Raw genomic sequence first — 23,740 nt, 5'->3', positions numbered from 1 at the left:
TCTGTCACAGATTACCATTTCTTTTCCTGTTAGCACATAGATCCAAGAAAGGTGCAACAATTTAAGTAGCTGAGGTGAAGATGCTAACTAAATAGTAAGCCTTGGTATCATTCAGTTTATGTTGGCTAAAGTGCAGCTCACTCATTGTTTCTTGATGCGTACACATTGACATTCATTTTCAATTTGTAGGATTATGTTGTCCTTATAAGCATGAATACCAAAAATACATGTATCTGTACTGTACACTGAGTGACTCCAGGCTTCAAATTCCCTGTATCCTACTTGCTGACTTGGTGGGTTTTTTTCCCATTCACATTTAGCATTTTATTGACATAACATTGCCTTTATTATTAGAGAGTGACGGATTCCTCTCTTTGAAATCAGGAAGTGGATGTTTTGGGTGATGTCCTGGGACTTTGGGGAACTCCATAGCTCCTTGAGATTGGAACCACTGGTGGTTTTGGGAGACTGAATTAATGAAAGGGAAAGGATGACACAGTATCAATATGTATCACACCTCTCCCAATTCTGCTATAAAACTGCTGGCAAGTTTGTGCCCAGCCGGAGCAATCCCATGGAGAAATCTTGACAGGACAACAGGAAAAAAGACCCATCACAGAGCCAGAACTCCTCTTCTTCAGGCCTGCTGATTCATATTGTCGTATGGGGTGGAATTTACTGAACTAGATGTAGACATCTGCAGCTGAACTTGTCATCTGAGACCCCTTTATAGTCAATGAGGATCTGGAGCCAATGTAGTCAGGTAGATGTGTCTCAGCTCCAACTGAAATCAACATTTAAATTAGGTCAGATGAATCATCTTCTAAAAGTGCTGGTTTCTCTCCATTGACTATAAAGGGAGCCCAGGATAACTAGATGAGTTGTACATGTAAGTGAGCTGAATTCCACTCACAGTAACCAGAAATCCTCTAGCCATGAAGCATTTCTTTAAGGAGCAATCCTCCTTGCCAGAATACTTCTTGGCATATTGAACTTCATCTTCAGAAACAAAAGGTCCTGAACGTTAGAAGGAGGAGACTCGAACATTTGATGTTCCAGTCTCAGAAAAAAAAAAGTATATATATTTACCAAAGAAATAAAAAACTTCAAAATAATGAGATGAAGCATTATAACTAGGAGGAATTAGAAGACCATTTCAGGATTTATTCTCTCAGGGGATTAGGTATCTTTCATGTTTAAATGCCTTTTTGAGATAAATAAACCTTGTGATGCTAACATGGAAGCTGGAAAATTATGTCCTTTTTTAGTGCTATAACGAAATGTCATGATAAATCAAGAACATTCTAGCCTTGATATATTCAGCAACATCGTGATAAAGAAATAATCCCCATTTCCTCCCTCAACTTTCAAAGGGTCCTGGGACACAAATGTCACCTTTCTATAGTAGAGTATAATTGATTCTATTTGCGGCTGCTTAGAAAGAGGTGGAGGAATATGGCAATAATCCAGGGATGACTTGAAATCAAACGGAAGTTCACATGAGGCTAAGAATGCCAACATGAAAGAGCAAAGCCCAAAGGATGCTATTTTTGAAGGCCAGATCTTGTGTGGACATTACATACTTACAGTCCTCCTATTAAGAAGTAATCTTTGTGCCGGCACACAAGGACATGCTAATCATCTTTTTGATGAATGTCCCAAGAACTTGCAACTAGCCAAATAAAGCCAGCAACTGCGAGGAAGTAACAGATTTGGTATGCCCAAGAGGCAGGGATTTGAGTGATTCAGTCAGTAACAGGAAGCATTGAATGTGTTCTGAATAAAACCCTGTTGATGTCAGTAAAGGATACATTATATGATTAAAAATTCATCCTATATAAATCATCAGAAAGACACCATAGAAATAAAATCACTGATGTCACAGGTGGATAAGACCTCAGAGAACAAACTGGTTGATTTCTTTGCCAAAACATTGCCCCATGAAATAGTTTGTACAGCTTTGTGGAATCTACTTTTAGATGTACCAGGCAACTTAGATTTCTTCATTTACCAAAGGGAACAATTCACTTGCTTAGAAAAAATCTCATGGCTGGGTATATTGCCTTAATAACCAGCCCTTTATTTTTTTTCTTTTTTCCCTTTCAAAGTACCATTTCATTACTCTTTTTTACCAATTTTATCCATCATTCTCTTTTTATGAATTAATATCACTTAATTTAATAGACTGTTCTTTGCTTCCTTTTGTCTTTGGCTTACCCCCTGAAGTAACACGCCATTGCTCGTTCATTTCATTATTTCTTGTAAATTAGTGTCTCTGTGCCCTTTATCTGACTTTTTTTTTACCTCTTTCTTTGCAACTCCCTCAGTTGTTCCTTTTTGGAGTTGTTTTGCCAAGAAGTAAGCACAATATTCCAAATACAACTTCCAAGGAACCGTAAAGAGAGGAAATAGTATCTCATTATCTAGACATGATGCTTTCATCTAGGTTTTCTACATTGCTATATCCCACTGCAAAATCACATCTAATTTTTTAATATTACTGCAGGTTTCCAGGATTTTCCTGGAACTCTCTCATTTGTACTGTTTTGAGTCAAGTCCCATTTTGCTACATTCTCTCCATGTTTCACTTCTCTTTTCCTTTCTGCTTCCTCAGTTTCAATACTCTCTCCAATTTAAAGTTATCGGCTAACATGAGGATTATATTGGTCAGTACCTCTTCTATATCTTTAGTGAAGATAATGCTGACTCTAATCCCTACAGATCTCCTCCTCTGAAGACAAAGTGTGTTATATATTTGGGTCCTATGATGGCTTTTCTCCACGCAGCAATGGGTGAATCCAAGCCAACTACAATTTATTTTAAAAGTAGACTTTTCTATAATAGACATTCAGATATTTTCTTAAGGTTTATATATCACATGTCAGTTTGATAGATTAAGTCTGTGATCTTCAGAGGTGAGGGAGAGAGGAAGTGAGATAAGAGAGTTAAGCCTTGAGCAAACATCAACTTTCAATGAGATTTCAGCATCTCACTGCTAAAGGCTTTTTGAAAAAGCCATTCAGATCAATTTGCCATGATTACAGACACAAGCAGTGGGTGTAGAAGCCTTGTCCTTTTACTTAAAACAGCCACTCCACCCAGAAAAACATTAAAAACTACCCTCTGCAGTATGAATTTATACACTCGTGGGAGGTCTCCCAAAAGTGCTTCTGACAGATCCCATTGTCTCTGCCTGGTACTCCTCCTTCACTCACTTATGCCGAGACAGAAAGAGGAGCTTCTGTATTTATTTGTCCTTTTTGCCTTCTTTTGGCCTCTTTGCACCCTGTTTGTGCACAGTACCCTTAGCATACAGGAGAACCACCTCACTACCTTTACGTGTCTATGACATTTCACTCCGAGAAAGCACTCTCCTTTTCTCCTCTGGGTCTTTATTTAATTTACTTTAATCACAGGCTACAGCAAGTGTTTAGTGATCTGTGATTCCCATGATTATTCCATTTTCCTCTTCTCTAAGCTCAGTATTGTGTTTACTTATTGCTGCTCTCCTGGGCTGTTTCCATTTTTCCATGAGCATTCACTATTGATTGCTAATGGTGTGTTAACTTGGTGTATTGGATCCCTTTATGCCCTACAGTGTGCCTTGTCTGGATCTACTGATTCACGTATGTTTCAGGCTTTCTAGATATTTCTCTACTTGCATTTGTATTAATTCTAACAGGCTCTCCCCCCTCTTTTTATTTATCCCCTTGTTGGATTCTTTTAAAAAGGGTTTATTTTCTTAGGCAACTGAATTTTGATTAGTTACACCTCCCTCATCAATTGTTATTATGTCTCTAGCTCTTTTTTTTCCATTACTGAGTTCATGAAAACCTTCTTAATCCCTTTAACCTTTCTGGCAAAGAGTAACCTTTGCTTCTTTCCTACAAGCTCTCCTAATCTTTCCCTCCTCTCTCATATCTATGGTTCCTTCTTTTTCTAGTCCCAGTTTGGACCCTCAAACCTTTGTCTAGTGTTTTCTGAAGCCATGTTTGCTGCCTCTCCTTCTTTGAAGGCTTTTCAGAAGAAATCCTGTCTGTTTTGTCTTGCATGTTCCCCATCTCCCTTTGACGCTAATGGATTCTAATATTTTCCGAAAACTCCTCCCGATAAATAACTCTCAAGAATTCTTGATTCTCTAAGACGTTTTCCTTGTAGTCTATTATAATTGCACTGTATTGTGTTCTGTTCATTTCCTAACCTGTCTCTGCTATATCCAGCTCTCTCATTGACAATGCTATCGAGCTGACGTTGTTTTCACAGTTTACTTTGATTTCTGTCTGTTGGTAAGAATTCTATCCAACAAGGCTTCTTTTCTCATTGGAACCCCTATTTTCCACATCCTACAGCTGTATATGATTTAGGACTATTTTGGTGATCTGTGTTTTGATGTCTTCATAACAGAGTATCAGAAAGTTCTGACTGTGCTAAAACTTGGTATGACATTTTTTCCACCATCATATAGCGCTGGTAGTCTGTAGAAAATGGGCTCTGTACAACAGCTGCATTCTGAATATGGATTTTTTTAGAAGCTTTAACCATGTCTTTGACTTGTGCTTTATGTTCTGACTCTCTTTTAAAAGGTCTTTTCTCAATTGTTAGCAGTCCTTTTGAATAGAGCATTAAAAACCCTAGCCAAGACTATGACCTTCTGGATGCTGCAGCTAATTGCAAACAAGTAGCTTCCATCCCCACTTGCAAGCATTGCTGGAATGTTCAGTCTTGCCCATTTTACCCAAGGTTCAGCATTTCTCTGAAATCAGCTATAAATTTTGCATTGACTGTGTATACTGGAAAACAGAGGACCCATTTTCACATTAATAATAAATATATAAAGCTGTACCTATTCTCTAACTCCATCACCATCATCCTCATAAAAATAATATTTTATGTGTACGTGCCATCTCTCATATAACTATCTCACAGGTTGTTTAAAAGCATGGGTAAGTATTATTGTCCTCATTTTTTTTTAAATGGAGACAATAGTATTGCATGATAAAGTACAAAAAGATTTCAGTATGTACTCAGAGAACAGAATAAGACAGTTAACAAATAACCCACCTTTCCTGATGCCTGCTTATTGCTATTTTGCATTGATATGACCCATAGAAGATACCAGCTTTGGTGTTGCCCACTTATGCCAGATAGTGCTCTAATACAGTCAGAAACAAACTGTGAGCAGGGCTGGGCAAATATTAGATCTTTCACTTTAGTGGCCAAGCTGAATAATCAAGTAAAATATAATTTTGCATTAACAAAATAGAAATGTTTTATTTTGACTAGTAAAATAAAATATGGGGGAAAAAAATCCTGTTTTTGTCTAAAGAAAATGTTTTTATTCTGTTAAAAGAAAGTTTTGACCTGAAATGAAATTTCTATTTCATATTTGGGTGACTTTTTAATCATGTATCATATCTCTTTTCATAGCAAATTCAGCCTCTAAAACAATACTCCCCAGAAATTTTTACCCAGATCTACTTGAGAGTTCCTGCTCTAAATAGATAAGACAACCAATGCTTCAGGGAGCGGGAATATTCCTGTCCCCATTTTGCAGAGAAGGGTTTGAGAAACGCTAAATTTAACCAACGTGCCTAAGATGATGGTGTCACATATTTCGGGCAAGCAACAGAGCCTCTGAAAGGCTTTGAAAAGCCATGTGTCCCTCCTCCTACGTCACCGTGAGATCAGAAGTGTGTGACCAAAAGGCGAGGGGCCACATCACGTGGTGGGAACAAGTTAGACCCGGGATGAGGCAGGTGGAAGAGCCCTCTCACACGTGTGTTCCTGTAGCATCGTGTGACTGGACCCTGGTGACGGAGGGACTTCTGCTCATCTCGGAGGAGAAGCTGTGGCAGCAGGGAGCAGAGAATGGTCCTGACTGACAAGGTGCAGGTTTCACCCATCAGCTGTGGGTGAGGAGCCTCAGGAATGAGGCCCCAGGCACAGGAACCCAACACAGGTCATCAAATTCATCCTTCGCCACCATTTCAGGAGCTAGGTCCCACTTCTGGTTTCCCCCCCCCCATCTAAAGGTATGAGCCTTCAGGACATACAAGCCCTAAAATCATGAGTGGTTCCATCATTCCAAGCTTCCACCTACCATTAATATTCAATGGCCGTTCACTATCTTTCTGCAGTTCGCTTCTGTTTTGTTTTCAAAAATAAGTTCTACCTGTTAACTTTTTGTTGTTGTTCTTGTTGATGGGTCAACCGTTAGCTCACAGCAGCGTAGGCAGAGCTGCCACTCGAGGAGTAGGCACCACGTGAAGTGCATGGCGATGTCTCTGTTGTGCTGGCTTTAGCTGGGATATTGGTTAGTGGAATAAAAACTCAGCTACTTCCTCCGGGGCGATTGATTAATTTGTTTTCATCTTTGCTCTTGTTGACAAAAAGCTTGATGAAATCAGTCTTTCTGAAGGCAGCACAGTGGATTTGACAAATCCTGCAGAACTGCTGGAACAGATCCCTGAGTTTGCTGAGGAGCTGATGGAGCCTGAAGATTGCTTCCCCGAAGGTAAGGGCCTGCATATTTCACCGCAATGCTGAGGCAAGAAACCTCCTCTTCTCTTAGTGAACATCTCTGCACCTTCACACCACGTTACCCTGGCTGCTTGCAGTAGTATTTCACTAGATGCGCTTCAGTTGTTAGATACTGTAATGCTCCAAACGCACACTCGGAATCACTTTTTATCATTAGTCTGGATTTCCAAGGTGAAATAAGCCAAAAGCATGCTCTAAAAGGCTATGCAGCTTCTAAAGTGGTAGGCTTTTTTTACCATAATTTGTGCCATAAAGGTGTTTGGTTTTTTTTAAATGTTGATTTTTCTGACTTGGCCAATGAAGATTTTTGCCTTCCAGTATGTGTGCATGATCAAATCTGGTAGAGAACTGACCAGATCAGGATGTTACTGTTGCTTAAATGTATATAGGCAGTTAACAGACACTGTCTGGAGAGTTCATGAGTCCCAGGGACTCTCTTCCATTTATTTTAAAGGGTGTTAAGATTAGCATGTCCAGTAACTTTCATCTGACCAGGAATGTGCTATGTAAAGGGTATTTTACTTAATTATTTTAGGTAACAACAAATCATATTTACATAACTCTTTTAACACCAAAATATGCAATCATTTTATCAATTTTTTAACACCAGCCTGCTCCAAAACACAGGTTTAAAACCCAGCTACATCAGATCTATTTTAAAGTTAATCTATAAGGTAAACAACATTTGAAGTTATTTCTTCTCAGAGTGAGTTCTATTCCAAATGTTATCTCAGTCAGATTCCTCATTTTTCTTTAAATCTAGGTTAGGAAAAATAGGGTTAGCTGAATGTTCGTATATTCCCTTGAAAATTCAAGGATTATTATAAATAAAAACAGAGCTGCTCAGATGGGATCAGACAGAGATGATTTGCTGGGTATACGAATGCCCCTGAAGTCAGCAAAAATGTGCATCTCTATATCTGTGAGAAAGATGATTGAATGAGGTAAGGGAGCCCTGCAGGGCTTACAAATGTCCCTAGGATCTAAACATTTTTTTGGCAGCTCTGCTTAAAAGCAGTAGCCAAAAATTAATGCAGTTGATGGAGGAAAGCATGGGGTAACTATTCTGGCCCGTACAATAACATTTAGAAATTAGATCTGGTGTTTTCATTCTTTCACAATATATTTCTTAATGAAGCTAGTGAGCAGCAATCTATGTTGTGCACTGCAAAGTGAGAAATTATATTACAATTGCTTAAACAAGCCAGTGCTGTAAGACCAGTGCTAGTCAGATGCCAGTTTACAAATTCTGAAACTGTGGTTGGCCACAATCGCCTTCCAGTTTTTAAAAGAAATGTGCACAGCCCTGATTCATTCCCAGAGCAGTAGCACTCTGTAATTTGCTCTCTCTTAAAATAACCAGAACTGCCTGAAAAACCATCGTGCAGGACCACATCAGTACCAACCCAGTTTGTCAGATCTTCTCCAGTGCTGTCAATGGGATGCCTGGTAGGAAGCAGTGCTGTTCTAGATCACTGGAAGCATTAAGCTGGTTTTGATGCCCACTCAACTCTGGCAGTAGAGAAATGTAGAAATAAAGGTGTTGTGGGCTGAACACCAAGTTTGACCTGGGATATGTCCACCCTGCCGGCTCCTGCTCCCTTCCCCCCCAGCATCCTGCTCCTGCCTTTTGCCTTTTATTCCTTGTCTCTCCTAGTTTCTCACCAGTGCCTGTTCAAGTCAGAGAGTTTTCCTCTTCTCCCAGGGTACGGCCAGCGGAGCCTTGAGCTCTGAATGGGAATTGAAGGAGAACCTGCTCCCAGCCCTCGGCCCAGTGCAGCGTGCCTGGGGGCACTGGGGATGCAGTTGCAGGCGATGTCCTCCCCAACGTATCTGCTCTGCTTTCCTGTGCAGCATATATCCATGCAGATTTTTCAGAGGCTACTGTGTAGGCTAAATGTGATCACATTCCTCATGGATTTGGCAAAAATGCAGAAGCTTGACATGTGAATGTTCGCTCATAAAATGTCAAGTCAAAGTGCCATAAACTGAAAGTCCAAATGATTCTCACTGCAATGACATTAACATTTGTTTCTATTTTTGCAGGGAAACAAAGTTGTTTTCCTATAATTTTCTTCCATTAAATACCTTCCAAAATTTTTACCCAAGCCTACCATTGCTATTAAACCTCATGCAGTTATCATTTCAGTCTAGTTAAAAAACAAGCAAGCCAACAAACAACAGTCTAGTTAGCTAAGATATGACAAGGTTATAAAGTACTAAAATGGAAGTATTGAAGGGCATGCACTGGGCAAGTTTATCTAGTGTTGCCTTTACTGCCTTGATACAACAGTATTTGGTATATTTGGGGAATAACCAGCTAATATTTGTGAAAGAAGGAGATTAGGTGAGATGAAGAGGAAGAGCGAGAGGGGAAGGGTTAAGTTCATACCTTGTTAGCTCACCAGCTGTCTAAATTCAAACTATGCCATTTCTAAACACATCCAGCATAGGTTATGTCCTGAACAAATATGTTCCCGATTCAGCCCCCTTTTTCAGATAACAAAGGCAATGAAGATAATGCATGTTCTTGAAATAGTTGCTGAAAGTTTGCTGAGGTCACAGTTTTCCGGGAGTTGGGTGACCCAGATAAGCCATAGGTCATTTTTTCTTGGGGAGACTTGTTAATTCATTATCATCTCAAAATAGCTTTGATTAGGGTCAATGGGGAATATTCTTCAGTCAGGAAATGTGAAGCCAAGGTAGGGTCACAGCTCTGGCAGCTAGCAAGTATTGCCGGGAAAAACCTGATAGAAATGGAGAGATCATTCTTGTTGCCAAATGATGGGAAAGCAACATCTAGGCAATGCCAGCTATTGGGGTATTTTTTCCTCCAGATGCCTTGCAACACTCCAGTCCTGTTACCTCCACTGGTATGCATTCTCTGCATCAAAAATCGCTATCTGTTTGGACATTATCTTCTGTGTCTCACAGAAGGTCATCCAAAGAAAGCCCCCTGGTCCCAGCACACTCCTCTCTCCCAGACCCTAATAGGAGAAAGTTTTCACCAAGTCCTTAAGCGTAATTCCCCAGACACAGCCTGCTGGCAAAGGTTTCAAAGGCGTATCGTCAGATGGTCATGCAAGAATGAGCTACCTTGCTCAACGCGCAGTTGATCGCAACTCGTGACACCAAGGACGCCCCAAACCAGTTTTTCATGTGACCACGTAGGAGCGATTATCGCAGCTGGAAAATACCACGCACTAAAGTGGAGTTACTCTGATTAATGGTGGGATCTGCATCATGCCCTTCCCAACTACAATTAGCGGCTGTTTAGAAATAAAAAAGCGAGGAGGAGCAAAACTAGACCATCAAACTGACCAAATCTAAACTGAGCTACAGGGACCACCACCAGATGATGTTTAAAAGTTAAGGAAAATGAAACCAAGCCCAACAAAATGTGTTAATTGTCATCCTAGAAAAAAATGATGGAACAAAATCAAGTTTTAAAGTATCTCTTTGCTCTAGCTGCAATACCTGAGATACAGTGTATTTTTCCACCAGGAAGGGCATGCTAGTGTTTTGTTGTGTACAATTTCAGATGTCATAAGACTCTTACAGTCCTATTGCATGTACAGAATTAAATTAATTCAGGTTGGACAGGACCTCTAGATTTCAACTCGTCCACCCCCTCGCTTAAAGCAGGGCTGACATCGGTGGTAGACCAGGCTGCCCACTGCCTTTGCTTCAAGGCGTTACGCCGTTATTTGTAGCGATCTCTGAGAGGATATGTTTTGAGAAGAGTAGCAGCAGATAAACAAGAAATGTACCCTTGTAAAGCCCTTGGAAGAGTAAAAACACCTGGCAGACTGTGGCTTTGTCAGATGCTCTCTTGGCAGCACCCGGCTGTAGTACACAAGAAAAGACTCAAATCTCCATGTGTGCTCAGGTACCCGAATGCTGGAGACAGTGATGGCAAATCTTTTCCGTGTTAGCCCTAGAGCTGCACAGTATAAAACCCAGCCATGCATGCCAGGGGGTTAGTGGGGCCCGAAGATGAGAAAGGTGTTAAATAAGGAGGGTCTGCAGAGATCATGTTCCCTCCATCATGGGGAGATAGCTGGGGTCTTACAAAGGGACTACAGCCGGGCTTGCTTTCTTGCTTGAGCGTACACAGCTAGCTAGACTGGTCATTACAAACCCAGCTTGGAAGATATATATATTAAAACCAAGTTACGAATACCTGCCTGCTTGAGTTTATGCTGAGGAAGCTGTATTTTCTTTGTGTCAAACCAAGCAATGCTGTAACCACTCAGAGCATTCAGAACTAAGGAAAACATTGTTTTGTTCTAAAAATGAATGTCCCAATAATTGGGAACTCCTGTGTAAAAGTATTAACAAAATTACTGCAGTTTGAACACAAGGTACCAGACTTGCTGTACCACAGTATAGAAGAAATTAATTGGCCTTCCTACTTTATTGAAGAGAATCAGCAGCCCAATCCATCCGAAACATATCTAATAATTTTATGTAAATTTAAATGTATGTATTGGTGTGAACAAGCAGTGGATTTGTAAAGTCTTTACTCATAAGCCTGAAATCAATAGTCTTGGCTGTCATGCATGCAGGAGGAAGTTTTTGCTGTATAGTTCCCACCTTTACAAAGAGATTTTTTTTCCTAATGCACCAAGGTAATGCAATCAGGTCTAACAGCTCCATGATTATAATGCACCAGGCTAGAAAATGTGAACGTGGAACCAAAGGAATATTTACACAAAATACATTGTGAATTAAATTCCTGCCTTTTGTTTTTTTTGGTAACTTGTTTATCATTGTGGCAGATGCTTAAGTAAGAGCTTTCTCTGTCACACCTGCAGTGGAGACTGCGGTTTAGGACACATTTTAATCTGCAGTTTGTGATTGCGCTACAGGACACCTCAGTGACTGAAGGGAACAATTCCCTTGTTATGAAAAACAAACAAAAAGTAAATAATATCATAGTATACCAATGCATTTGGAAAGGTTTCTTGGTAAATAGGTCTCTGTTTCATGAGAAATGGTATATAATGTTGAAATGTGAATTGAAAACAGATGTTGTTCTTGGACAAGTTGACCACTGATGCAACTCAGTACAGCTTCACTGATTTACCAGCATGTAATTCAACCCTTTGGGGGGACTTTTTCTGCTGTTCTGTGTTTCTGTTGAGCAGTAACCTACTACCCAAAAGGCCATGGTGGAAATGAGTCAGTTTGCTCTCAAAAAAGATGTAGCCCAACATGAATTACAGTGGCAAAATTAAGTCCTTACTAAATCACAAGGCGGTCAGCTTCTTCTGCACAATGCGTCCCCTACTAGCACTGATTTCAGGGGGATAGCACAAATCTATTAGACAAGGCAGTATGAGTAATGCTGTTATAAGAAATGTCAAAGGGTTTATTCCTGCCTTGACACTTGCTGTGCTAAAAGGTGTTAATGAATAGTCTTCTTCATGTGGATAAAGTAGCTTTCAAAACCTGAAGCTGGGCTCTGCTGACCACCTGCCTTGTTATAGAAGCCAGCTGGAGTTATGATTGCACAGACCCTCACCAGGTCATGCCTTAGACACATTGGAATGTTTTTGATATTTTGATTTCACAGAAATGGGAAAAAAAGCCACTATTAGAATGCTGACCAAGGTCAGGTAAACTTTTTTTGTTGGGTTATGTGAAGCTTCTAATTCAGCATTTAAGCTTGGGTCAGGATCACCAGAACAGTAGGCTACCAGCACCACGAGAGAGTCCAGAAAAGCACAGGCATGAAATAACAGTCAGTGAGGGAAATCAGAAAATTTGAAATGGAAATAGAACTTTACTAATTCATTAAAAGACCTATTTGTGGTCAGTTTTCTTTTTTTTTGTTGTTACATTTTCTTTTTTTCTGTTTGATTGATGAATAGTTAAAAAGAGCATTTCATCTGAATTGCAGCCAGCGTGATTATTCATGGAAGTGCTACTTGACATTAGTAATTGTATCAGAATCTGGTCTAAACATTTCTGAATTGGGCCCAATCAAAAGAATGGGATTTAATAGCGCTGTGATTTTGGGCTGACTCATCTGAGAAGCTATTTTGGATTTTCCAAGGTATTACTGTCAGTAACTAGGACTTTTTTTTTCCATCACAAATGAAGTGACTTTGGAACTCACGGTGCCCTGCTCATTAGTATTTAATTTGAAGGTGATCCCCTAATTTTAGCTGTGCCTGGGCTCAGGTAATCATGTAGGCTCCCTGTGTAGTGGAAAGACAGAGGCAGACTCCTCCAGGTAATGATTCATCTAACTGTCTTACAGTGGGGAAAACCACTTCCTGGAAGATCCTAACCTTTTCCAACGGTACTTACAGAGCAGTTCTACTCTGTAAGACCATGACAGAGAGTGTCAGGCCTGTTAGTAAGTAGCTGAGCCTAGGCACTTGTCTAAGAGACTAAAAAGCCAAGTATCCATCTAGGAAGTAACTTAGGAGAAAAGAGGGGAAAGTTTCTGGGCAAATGTTTTAAGTCAGAAAAAAGCTGATTTTCTTCCGAATTGAAACTGTTTATGGGAACAAGGTAGCCTCGTCGAAAGTTTATTCTGCTAGAAGCAATGGTTACCTCCAGTACAAAGGGGGATTTCTGCTTAACATGAGAAATCCACACTTTCATAGCGAACAATCTGCTCATTAGTCTGTTCACTTGACGAATGAGGGATCTGAGCCCAAGTCTTTGGTCTTCCTGATCCAAAGCTGAGTTGGCAATGAGGTGGCCAGTGTACCTGCAGAACGGCACAGAGTGTGGACCAGACACCTGAAAGATGGTAATGACCGTACCGGTTGTGGAGTGAGAACTAGTGTAAGAGATTTCTGACAGTGCTGCTAAGAGATGCAACTAATAGCCCCCTCTTTCCTGCCATGCTGGTGGGATTATGCCACGTGGGCATCTCTAAGCAGAGCTGCCATATGAGTGTGTTAGCTCAGGGATCCTGGTACCATACACTATTGCATGCCTGAAGTCTGTTCCATGTACCTGCTTCCTAAACTACATCCAAATCACACGTTACCTTCTATGAGCAGTGTACTGGTTTTAGCAAAAAGTAGTGACTAATATGATATGTTTTTATCCCTTGACATGATTCTTTGGTATTTAGGATTGAAGTGCTTAGAAGGATAAAACTTGCCTTTGCTGGACTGGTACCTGACCTACAAAGATGCAGAGAGCTGGTTCTTACATTTCTATCTTCTCCTAACATTATGTCCTTCTCAAATAGGTTGATTAATTTAGTGTATTTCAACTGAGCCCGTAATTTCTCTGAATTCCAGAATACAGTGGTAGACTGGGAACTGGTGTGGTTCTGTGTGATGCAGGCATTTAGAGGACAGGCAGTTACTTGCATCGCTGCGACATTACCTTTGCATAAATGGTTTACTGTACTGTTAGTCCCATACCAAAATCTCATACACCCAAGAGCCTACACCTAACTAAAATCTCAGAAATGTGAGGGAAAGGGGAGCTCTGGGAGTGGTTCATGTATGAAACATCCTACAGTTCTGCTGCTCCATAGCAGCAATCTGGGATAATAAAAACTTACAGAAAATGCCAGGAGGACCACAACAGACTTAGCACTACTCTTCTTCCTGGCAGAGCCTGCTGCCAGCACAGCCCAACTTCCAGCTGCTTGGGAATCCTGGCATCCCAGGAGTTGCACTTGATCTCCTTGCATATCACATGCAGCTCAAGCACCTCAGTTATGCCACCTTGAATTAGCAGTATCTGCTGTCTGCGTAACCTTGGCACTCACCCTCTTTCCTTCCTGAGCTTCCTTGCCTAAATATTATTTCTACTTGCAATAACATTTCATTACATCACTATAGTGAGATGTCCTCCCTTGTCACTTCTGAGCAGTTGTTGTATGCTTCAGGACATGCTAGTGACCTTGGCCGCCTTTCAGCTACAGAAGCAGTTGGCCTGTGTTTTTTTTGCTCATGATGGGACTGATAAAGCTCCATAGTTCAGTCTCTTTCTATACAACACATAGATTAAATGTAGGGTAAAAAGCTTGCTTTTTGAAAATGAAGTTGTTTCTGAAGGTCATTCTCATCAGCAAATGTTGTGAAATTTGAGTCAAATTATCTCACATAAAGCTGAATGGCCAGCCTGGAAGAGGACAAGTCCCAGATACCAGGGTGTCCTCTCACACAATTTTAAGTTTTTACTCAGCACAAGGCAACGCACATGGTGTTTTTTAAAATGGGAGAGATGGATATGTCCATTACCAATGACAATATTTTTTTGTTATAACAAATGAATGTTGCTAAGGAAACTAAAAATGGCTATGGTTTTGCCTATCAGAAATCCTTGTGTGGTCCCCATTACGACCACAGCATTTGACTATCACACAGTATTTATCACCAAGGTCAAAAAGTGATGCTATGAAGCATCAGTGGGGAACCTGCTGTGGACTGGATATCTAAATTTCTTCTGACATCAAATGGGATTTAACCACCTAAATATATTTCCAAAGTTGTTCTAACGCCTTGTTTAAGCTCGTGAGAGTCCAAGAGATCAAAATCTGTTCCTGCTTTTGCTGTCTGAGTCTCTTCAGCACATTGGTCCAATCTGCACTGTAGCACCTCCTCTCCTCGTCTCCCTTTCATCAGATTGCCACTTTTAATCAGTAATTCTAGCGGTATCGTAGTAGCGAGAAAATATCTTTACTCCATTCAAAAGGATGTGGAAACTATTGGTAATACTCTGCTAGAGTCATTAGTCCTGATCAGGGGTGCTGCCTGAGCTCAGCTAATACAATGTGATCAACCTAGGGCACTGGCGACTCATGGCCAATATATTCCGTATCATAAAAGTCATTGGGAGAAATCACTGCGGCACGTTTTAAGTGATTTTGAATGGTTTTTAATAGATGAGTGATAGGGGGAAGTGGAAGGCAGAACAGAAGAGGTTGGTGAGAAAAACAAGGGAGGAAAGACTCCATGCAGCAGCTTATTGCTAGAAGAAATCTTGTTTAGCAGCTCCTTATTGCAGCTTTAAGAATTAAATGGGCTTTTTTGACAATTTGTTTTTGTTTTGCTCCTTTTCAGTTTGTGTGCGATTCTTCCCATGCTGTTCAGTGGACATCACGAAATTTCCAGGCAAAATCTGGTGGAGGCTGCGGAAAACCTGCTACAGAATCGTTGAACACAACTGGTTTGAAACTTTCATCATATTCATGATCCTGCTGAGCAGTGGAGCCCTGGTAAATGTAACAGGATTTCCTAGCTGGTCAAAAGTGGACGTGGTTCTCAGAGAAGGTGTTCTACAGTTAGCTGTCCCTAAGATCTTATGAGCCCTTACTGATCATTTCTCACAGCAAAGCGTGTCTGGGGCTAAAACAGGTCTTCAGCTTTTCTGATTTCACCTGCCTGTACCATATGGTGGGGAACTTCCTTCTGTTATAACATAAAATTATGACCTGCACACATTTTGAAAAGCAAATCCTTAAGGAAGTCTGTGTGAGGAAGTATCCCAGAGTTACTTCAGCATCCCATAGCTGCTCCATGGTAGTTCCCATCTGGAGGCTTGTATTTTGCTCCAGGGATGGCTTTTTGTTCTTTTCTTTTTTTTAGCACATTTTGTAACCAGCAAAGCAAAATCATAAAAGGCGCAGGGGGCACAGAATCAGTGCTATCCATGGAGCTAGTGGGTGCCTGTCATGTTCTGAATACATGTTAGCTTAAACCGCTGTACCTTCCCTGCACAGGTAGCTCCTGTTTGCATCCAAATGAATGTGCATGTGTGGAGGCTGGTTGGTCATTGCCCAGGACTCTGATAAGGGATCCTCTCTTCCTGAGATCCCACTGCGTACTGGGATTATCCTCTCCGTATTATCAGCCCTGGGCTCTTCGTAGCAATGGCAGCATATATTTATGTTGCTAATTTACATGTCAAGAATGTCACTGAAGTTGGTGGGATTTCTCCCAGGTTTTTATCTAGGTGTAGAGCAAAGGGGTATATCAGGAGTTCTCTGGGCTTTGGTCTGGTGGTCACTGATCTTCTCCTGCGTGACAGAGTAAGAAATACACCTACTAAATTTGCAGGCAGTGCCGTGTTTGGACAGGTTACCCGTGTATTTCTGGATGTCAGGATTAACTTCAGCCAAATGGATGAATCTGCCTTAAATAGTAAGAGGAACAACATCATCTTAGAAAGGTGCCTGCTTCACCTCATCAGGAATACTCACGGGCAGAAAGGCATGATGCAGGATGACTGGTAAGGTAGCAGATTTACTAAAAAGAGCTGGAGAGAGAACAGGCAACAAACAGGATAGAGTAAACTACATCACAGCACCACACAAAAGCCGAACACCCCACTGGGCTGTATAAATAAGCATGTTTTTCCACTCCAGTTGGCATCAAGGAGGCCTCAGCTGGAGCACTGGCTTCAGCTCTGGGCATTGCACTTTAGGAAAGACATGGGCTAATTGAAGAAACTCCAGAGGAGAGCAACACAAATTATCAGTGGCCTAAAAAAAAGAGGAAAATACAGAAGTATTGGGTTTATGTAGTTTAAAGAAAGTCTCTGCAGGGAGACAAGAAGGTGGAAATACATAAATGTTGATGCAAAAAGGAAATGAATGGACTGTTCTCCAGGTCCACCAGGGATGGGCTGAAATTTCACCCAGGGGATTTTATTTTATTACGAAAAGTAAGAGGCTGAAAAACTTGGGTAAATAGTAGGCTGCTGAAAATTGTCATAGCTTTGCTGAAATCAATGGATTCTGACAGTTTTTGCACCAGTTTGAGAATCAGCATGTTAATTTTTTAACACATTTTAAAGGGGGCATGTTGCTTGCTATAATAGATGAATACACTTCCTTACATATGTAATTAAAAGTGCCTTAGATACTGAACACTGCAATATAAATCTCATTTAATTTTCATTGCATGCATTCATTTACTTTTTGCGATTTTCAATTTAGCCAGTGCAATGCTGTATAAGGGCAAATTATGCTGCATTTTCTCACATATCAGCACTGCACTTCAGTATTTGGACTGGAGATGTTGGAGGCAGCACACAACTTTTTTCTTCTGTTATTCTGGGGTGAGCCCTTCCAAAAACTGAGCTCATCTGGCTACATCCCTGGGACGTGCTAAGTTCTTAAGGGAGTTTAAAAGCCAGTATATATTTGTGTGTGGTAGTTAAACCATCAGAATACATCTATAGCTTAATGCAAAAGATACAAACCCCTGCTTATGCATTTCAGCCATAAGCACCTGAACTGGGAGCCTGTGTTTTAATAGTAATTGTGGATAGGACTGCAGGTAACCCGTTTAACGCTTTTTTAACACACAAAGCAAAGCAGAAGTGACCCTTATGATGTTTTACATTGTAAAGATTTCACCAGTTGTCACCATGAAAAAATGCAAAGCACCAGAGTTTTGTCATTTGGGTAATATCGATAGCTCGTGCAGAAGTACCGTGCACCTGAGGCATTCAGGTAGCATATTTTTCATCCCATATTAAGCTGCTTCCTGACTCACAGTGTGCTTTTAGTAGACAAAACACAATGTACTTTTTGACAAGTTAGTAGCAAATGGAGAGAGCAAAGGAGGGAGAGGAGGAAATCACTTTAAATAGTTTGTTGTTATTTTTGCAGTAATTGCAAAGTACAGCAAGTCATCTGACAAAGTGAGTGAGCCCCTACAAGAAGTGATAAACTCCAATCGCTCTGTGTATTGTTTTCTGTGGCTTTCTCCAACAGCTCTTTCACACCCTTGAAATATCATTTTTGAAGGCAAGATAGGAGACTGAGTTGCAGTGAAAATATCACCCCAAAGTGTGGGGACAAATGGACAAGCTTTGGCACAGGCTGCCAAAGCTTTCTTGTCAGTTTAATTACTGTTCCCTGGCAGGCAAAAGAGCAGTGTGACTGCTTGAGTGACAAGTAACACACTTCTTGTATCTCCAGGCACTGGGTGTTTGCTAACTTTTTGAAGTTCCTCAGAAAGTAGCTACAGATCTCAAAATATGTAAATGCAGATAATTAAGACGATTAGCACAGACGCTCTCAAATAATGTTGTTTCTTCCTGCCAAGTGATCTGGGTCACACGATGGGATGAGAGTAATATATCAAAGCTTGGGTTATCCAGGTTACAGGGACACGGGAGCAGCTTGTGTAATGACGGTCACTAGAGAAGCTGGGGAAGCAGCCCATAACCACTGCTCGACTTAGAAGCCCCCCAAACGGGCCATATATATGCAGCCCTGACACTAGGATCCTACATTTTATTTGACCTACATTATAAAGTGAAAACTAAATTATGAGACAACTTTATTTGTTTTATTTTAGTAGGCATATTGTTTTATATCTTAAATATTTTAAAGGGGTTGTTAAGTTGCTTGTATTTGATACAGATGCTGAAAGTCCTTTGATGATGCCCTGCAAAGATTAGTCAGAGAGACAGATGAGATGTGTAGCTAGATACCTTGACCTTTAAAACATAATTGTTCTGTTAAGTGAATAATAATGAGCATTTCTTGAGGCAGATAGCTGTAGCTACCTGAAATGTGATGGCTGAACAGAAGCCAGGGAACTCCAGTACTCTATAACACAAGCAAGTTAATAACTCAGTTTGTCTTCATTAGCAATAAGACACATTTGACTAAATGTACGGGTCAGATTCTGCCTCCTCAAGACCGGTGTCCTATGCCCTAGGACACCTGATGTGCCCCGATAGCAGTGGCACAGCCAACGGGAGCTGAGGCAGGATGCCATCGGGCAGCTTGGGTATGGCACCCTGCTCACAGATTCACTTTCCCAAATTTAGGGTGCTTAAGCTCTTCTTACACTCAAAGGATGTCCGGTCAGTACAGGCAGTAGAGGCTGGAGAGAGATAGATAAACATGTGTCCATTATAAGGGAAAGCTGATCAGGTCTCAGTTAAGGTCAGTCCTATTTGTGCCTGTGCACATTTTCTGATGGTAACATTAAAATATATCAGGAATCACAGACAGTACATGGTATCCCATCAAATAATACTACAGACTTGCAGCGCAGCACCGATGCTTTCCAAAACAGCTTAGGAGACGTTTTTAATCAATCTTTTGTACTTCCAGGCTTTTGAAGATATTTACCTTGAAGATCGAAAAAACATAAAAACCATGCTGGAATATGCTGACAAAATATTCACTTACATCTTCGTCTTGGAAATGCTCCTGAAATGGGTGGCTTATGGCTTCAAGAAGTATTTCACCAATGCCTGGTGCTGGCTTGACTTCCTTATTGTAGATGTAAGTATCGTTTTGGAACTACGACGCTTCTTGTGTTGGATTTTATAATGCATAATAATGGGCTGTTAAGTCTGGCCATTTTGTGTTTGCTAAATGGCAGCTGTCACTCTGATTCTGAGTAACAACCCTAGGCAAAGCTCGAAGGCAGTCTCGATATGTAACCATGCATCCCCAGGAATCAGCGTGCCAGAGCGGAGAAGACTTCTTTGTGTCGTTATGTAGAGGTGTCACCCTGCTAATTTGAGTCACATTCCCTTCTCGTCCCTAGGAACTCGCTCTTTCTTTTAGCATTTAACATCTCGTCCCACACTCCCGGCTAGCACAAGGTCCGGTTACCTCTAACTGCTCCGCACATGACCTCGACACACAAGTCTTTCAGCAGATTAGAGAAGCTGTCCTTGGCGTAGTTTCCCAGTGAGGCTGCCAGCGGTGTGTAACAGTATGTTCAGTACCGTCTCCCAAGTATTTACCAGCGAAGGAGTCCAGAAGAAGGTGTGAATAGTCCTCTTGTCAAAGTTATTTTACTATTACAAAACCTTACAAAATACTCCAAATCCTTGAAATATCGCAATGCTTCGTTCTCCTATGAGAACAATCCTTAAAAGCGAGTAATAGTTGAACAAAAGGGAGCTCATGCCCCAGGAGCGTTGCTAGAACCAGGCACGTCCCCTCTGAAGTTTCACGTTGCCTGGATGTGGGATCTGCCAAATTCAGGAAAAGCCAGCAACACCGCATCCTCCAGATGAGGTTTAAAATTTCATCACAGAGTATCAACAAGGAGGCAATTACCTCCCTGAGACCATTTCTTATTAGCTTGAGGTATTAACGTGGAAAGCTGGCAGAGCTCTGCCATGACTGTGTAACTTATTAAACTTTTGATAAATTATTTTTCCCCGTTTTACATCTGAACCTTGACTCAGGGGAGAACTGCACTTTCTTTGGCCCCAGTCCAGGAAAGCACTTCAATGGGACAATTTACTTGTTTGAAGTTATGGACGTGTCTAAGTGCACTGCTGGATCAGAGCCTTTGGAAGCTTCTCCAGAGCTTTAATAAATTGATTTATGAAAAGGAAGTTCTTTACATAAATTGTAGGTCATAAATTCCTCTTTGCATACATGCTTGGAAACCTCTTAAAGGGAAGGCACTCATTTTTCACAGATTAGCTTCAATGGAAGAGGAAAGCCTGGTTTAATTATCTAACCACAAAACTGGAAACCACCAGTTCCTAAGTTAGAGCCCAACCCTGAAAACTGTGCTTACTGTAGTTTCAGTCGAGTGACATAGCTTTTCTTTCCTGGTTTCTCCATCTGTAAAATGGGACTAATAGGACTCACCTGAAGTATTATATGGGCTTCCAGGAATTTGTTATTGGAGTTGTTGTTTTAATGAGCTTCTGAAGACTAGAAGGGCTGGATGAGAACTGAATATTGTCACAACTCTAAGTAGGGGTCTTCCTGACGGCAGCAACAGTTTGCAGGATGAATTCACCGAAACAGTTTGGAGCTCTGCTGCATCATTAACAGTTTGAAATGAGTTCCACACTTGTTAGAAATACATTATAGCATGACATCTATTTAGTACCAAAGAGAGTGAAACAAAAACTAAGCTAAATTCTGTCCTCTGTGAGAAACCCCCCCTTGGAACAGGAGCTACACAGGAATGCAAAGTCAGTATGTAACCCCCAAATTTAGCTACATATTTGCTTTTTAATGGTGGGGATTGTGAGTATAATGACAGATTATAGAGGCAGCCACAGGTGGGCTGGGGAAAGGGGCTTCACCTCCCCTGCCCCGCATCTGGAGCACATATGGCATAAAACAGTGTTATGGGAGAAAGGCGACCACGGTTCCCTGGGACTCCCCTTATCCCCAGAAAATCCACCCCAGAGCCTTCTTACTGACCCAGAGTTTTTTAGTTTCTTAACCCACATTTAAATGTTGTTTTTGCAGGCTCCTGATCTAACCAAAAAGTTGCTCCACTCTTGAGTTTAGTTATTGATTGACTCTAGGAAATCGTTTGCCTTTTGGCTTTCTGAATGAATAAAGCTTTTCCCCATGCCCCATTCTTTTCTTCAAAGTCATTTCCCAATGTGGATTATGAGAACCTGGTACTATATTTTTAGCGGGTTTAACAGATGCTCTTCTCCTACCCTATTGCTCGCACACCCTGCCACTCTGAATTGGCAGAGTAACATGCTATCATTTTTCCAGCACACTTTTTACTTCAATTTACATTTTCTTTTTGGTCCTTTGAGAACCAAATCACTGCAACTGAGCTGCAGAAGGGAGTGAATGGGCGAATTAGCTGCTCTAAAAGAAGCAGATGAACCACTTGTCTGATTTTCTCAAATTTATTTGTTTAAAATTATTCACTTAAAAATTCCTGATCTGCAAATTATTCATTAGCAGTTTGGTATCGGTATTCAAAATCCAAGCTGTGATGGTTGATTTTTCATTGGACATGTGAAACCATCTATCATCTGTGTTTTCTCATTGTACAAATGCAACTCAGAATCCTTTTTCTGTTGTGAATAATTCATAAAACCAGCTCAAAATTTGCAAGTATTCACTATTTCTAAATGGGAAGTGAACCCAGAGGGTGTATAAGCATTCTGCTGCTGAATTTTTTTTTTTTTTTTTTTTTACTTACCCTGCCTTGTGAAAAACCTTTGACACTGATTTGGGCCAGTGGAACAGCAAAGGCTCCATCTGACAATTGTGGATTACTAAAGAAAATTCTGTCTTGCAAAGCCTGAACATCAAAACACACAGTAATCCACAAACTGAGAGCTATTTTTTCTGGATGTAGAATCCCTAAAGGATGATCTCTGATAAAGGGCTTCTGCATCTCAAAGAAGTGTGCTAGTGTAGCAAACCCATAGGAGAGTGCTTTTAAATACATTGCAATACAATAAAGTCCTATCAACAACATTGCAACAGATTTCTTTGGGAGGAAGGGAGAAAGGAGTAATCAAACCACAAAATACAGGCTCATTTCAACTTAGGGCACCTGGGAAAGATGCCTTAAATGTCTGCTGAAATTTGGATATACTGAACAAACGGCATTAATGTACATTTATACATGTTACCTCCCTGCAAATAACAAGCATATTGCTAAAAGTAACCCCCTTCTATGCTACAAATACAGACTCTCTGTGTTCATGAACTGGAGTGGTGGGCGCTCAGTCCACACCTCTTTTTAAATGAGGGAAAAGCAGAGACCGTAGTATATCTGAAGTATGGACATCTGAAATCAGTACGGATATCTGAAGTATCACCATCAGGAATGGTGTTTATGCACAATCCTCTTTGCTAGGAAGCACAGGCAAATATTTTCACAAGGAATAGATATTTTCCAAGCATTCATGCAATCAAAACCTCTTTGTGCAAAGCAGATTAAACAAGGAGTCGGAACTTGGCCAGAGATGGAGATGCATGGCATTCAAAACAAATGTTTATGAAAACTGCTCTCAACCAGGCATGTCCTGCGACAGGCAGAGACAGTTGGGGTTTAAAACAGGGGGCAGATAAACTCCACCGGTTGTGCATGCTGGTGTCATGTTTGATGTTGCTTTCAATTGTTTCCTCTGACCTATAAATATTATCTTGAGCTTATCTAGTCTGAGCTTCAGCCAATTAATTCTGAGCTATGTCCCAGTCTCTGCTGACAGCAGGTGGATTATTCCATTGCAGTGGTCAGTTCAGGAAAAGCATCAGTCTGGAGCTTAGCATCATTCAAAGACTGGAGGTGTTGCAGTCAACAGCTTCTTTGCTTGCTGATCATGCATTGAAGGCAGAGGGAAGAGACCAGTACTCTACGGAAGCTGTCATGAGAAAGCTCTTGGGAAACGGATGTAAAGTCCCTAAATCATTAGTAAGAATGCTCAGGAAAAAAGTCACAGCCAAGTTCCATTGCCTGTAGCATACACAGGAAAATCCTCTTAAACGGGCCCTAATGTCATC

At 40.9% G+C, this 23,740-nt stretch overlaps 1 protein-coding gene across 4 annotated transcripts in view; it reads left to right on the top strand.

Annotated features, from left to right (window-relative positions):
* The window catches only part of SCN5A (sodium voltage-gated channel alpha subunit 5), a 219,248-nt gene that overhangs the window by 160,707 nt on the left and 34,801 nt on the right, over positions 1-23,740 (top strand). For all 4 annotated transcript variants that reach the window (XM_052807527.1, XM_052807518.1, XM_052807509.1 and 1 more), the window contains 3 exons: positions 6,394-6,514; positions 15,588-15,742; positions 19,604-19,777. In XM_052807527.1, the coding sequence (XP_052663487.1) occupies positions 6,394-6,514; positions 15,588-15,742; positions 19,604-19,777 (450 nt within the window). The remainder of the gene's footprint in view (positions 1-6,393; positions 6,515-15,587; positions 15,743-19,603; positions 19,778-23,740) is intronic.

Source organism: Harpia harpyja, chromosome 1 (assembly GCF_026419915.1).
Source record: "Harpia harpyja isolate bHarHar1 chromosome 1, bHarHar1 primary haplotype, whole genome shotgun sequence".
Classification (NCBI taxonomy): Eukaryota; Metazoa; Chordata; class Aves; order Accipitriformes; family Accipitridae; genus Harpia; species Harpia harpyja.
The sequence above is the reverse complement of the archived record's forward strand: the minus strand, read 5'-3'. Positions and strand labels throughout refer to the sequence as shown.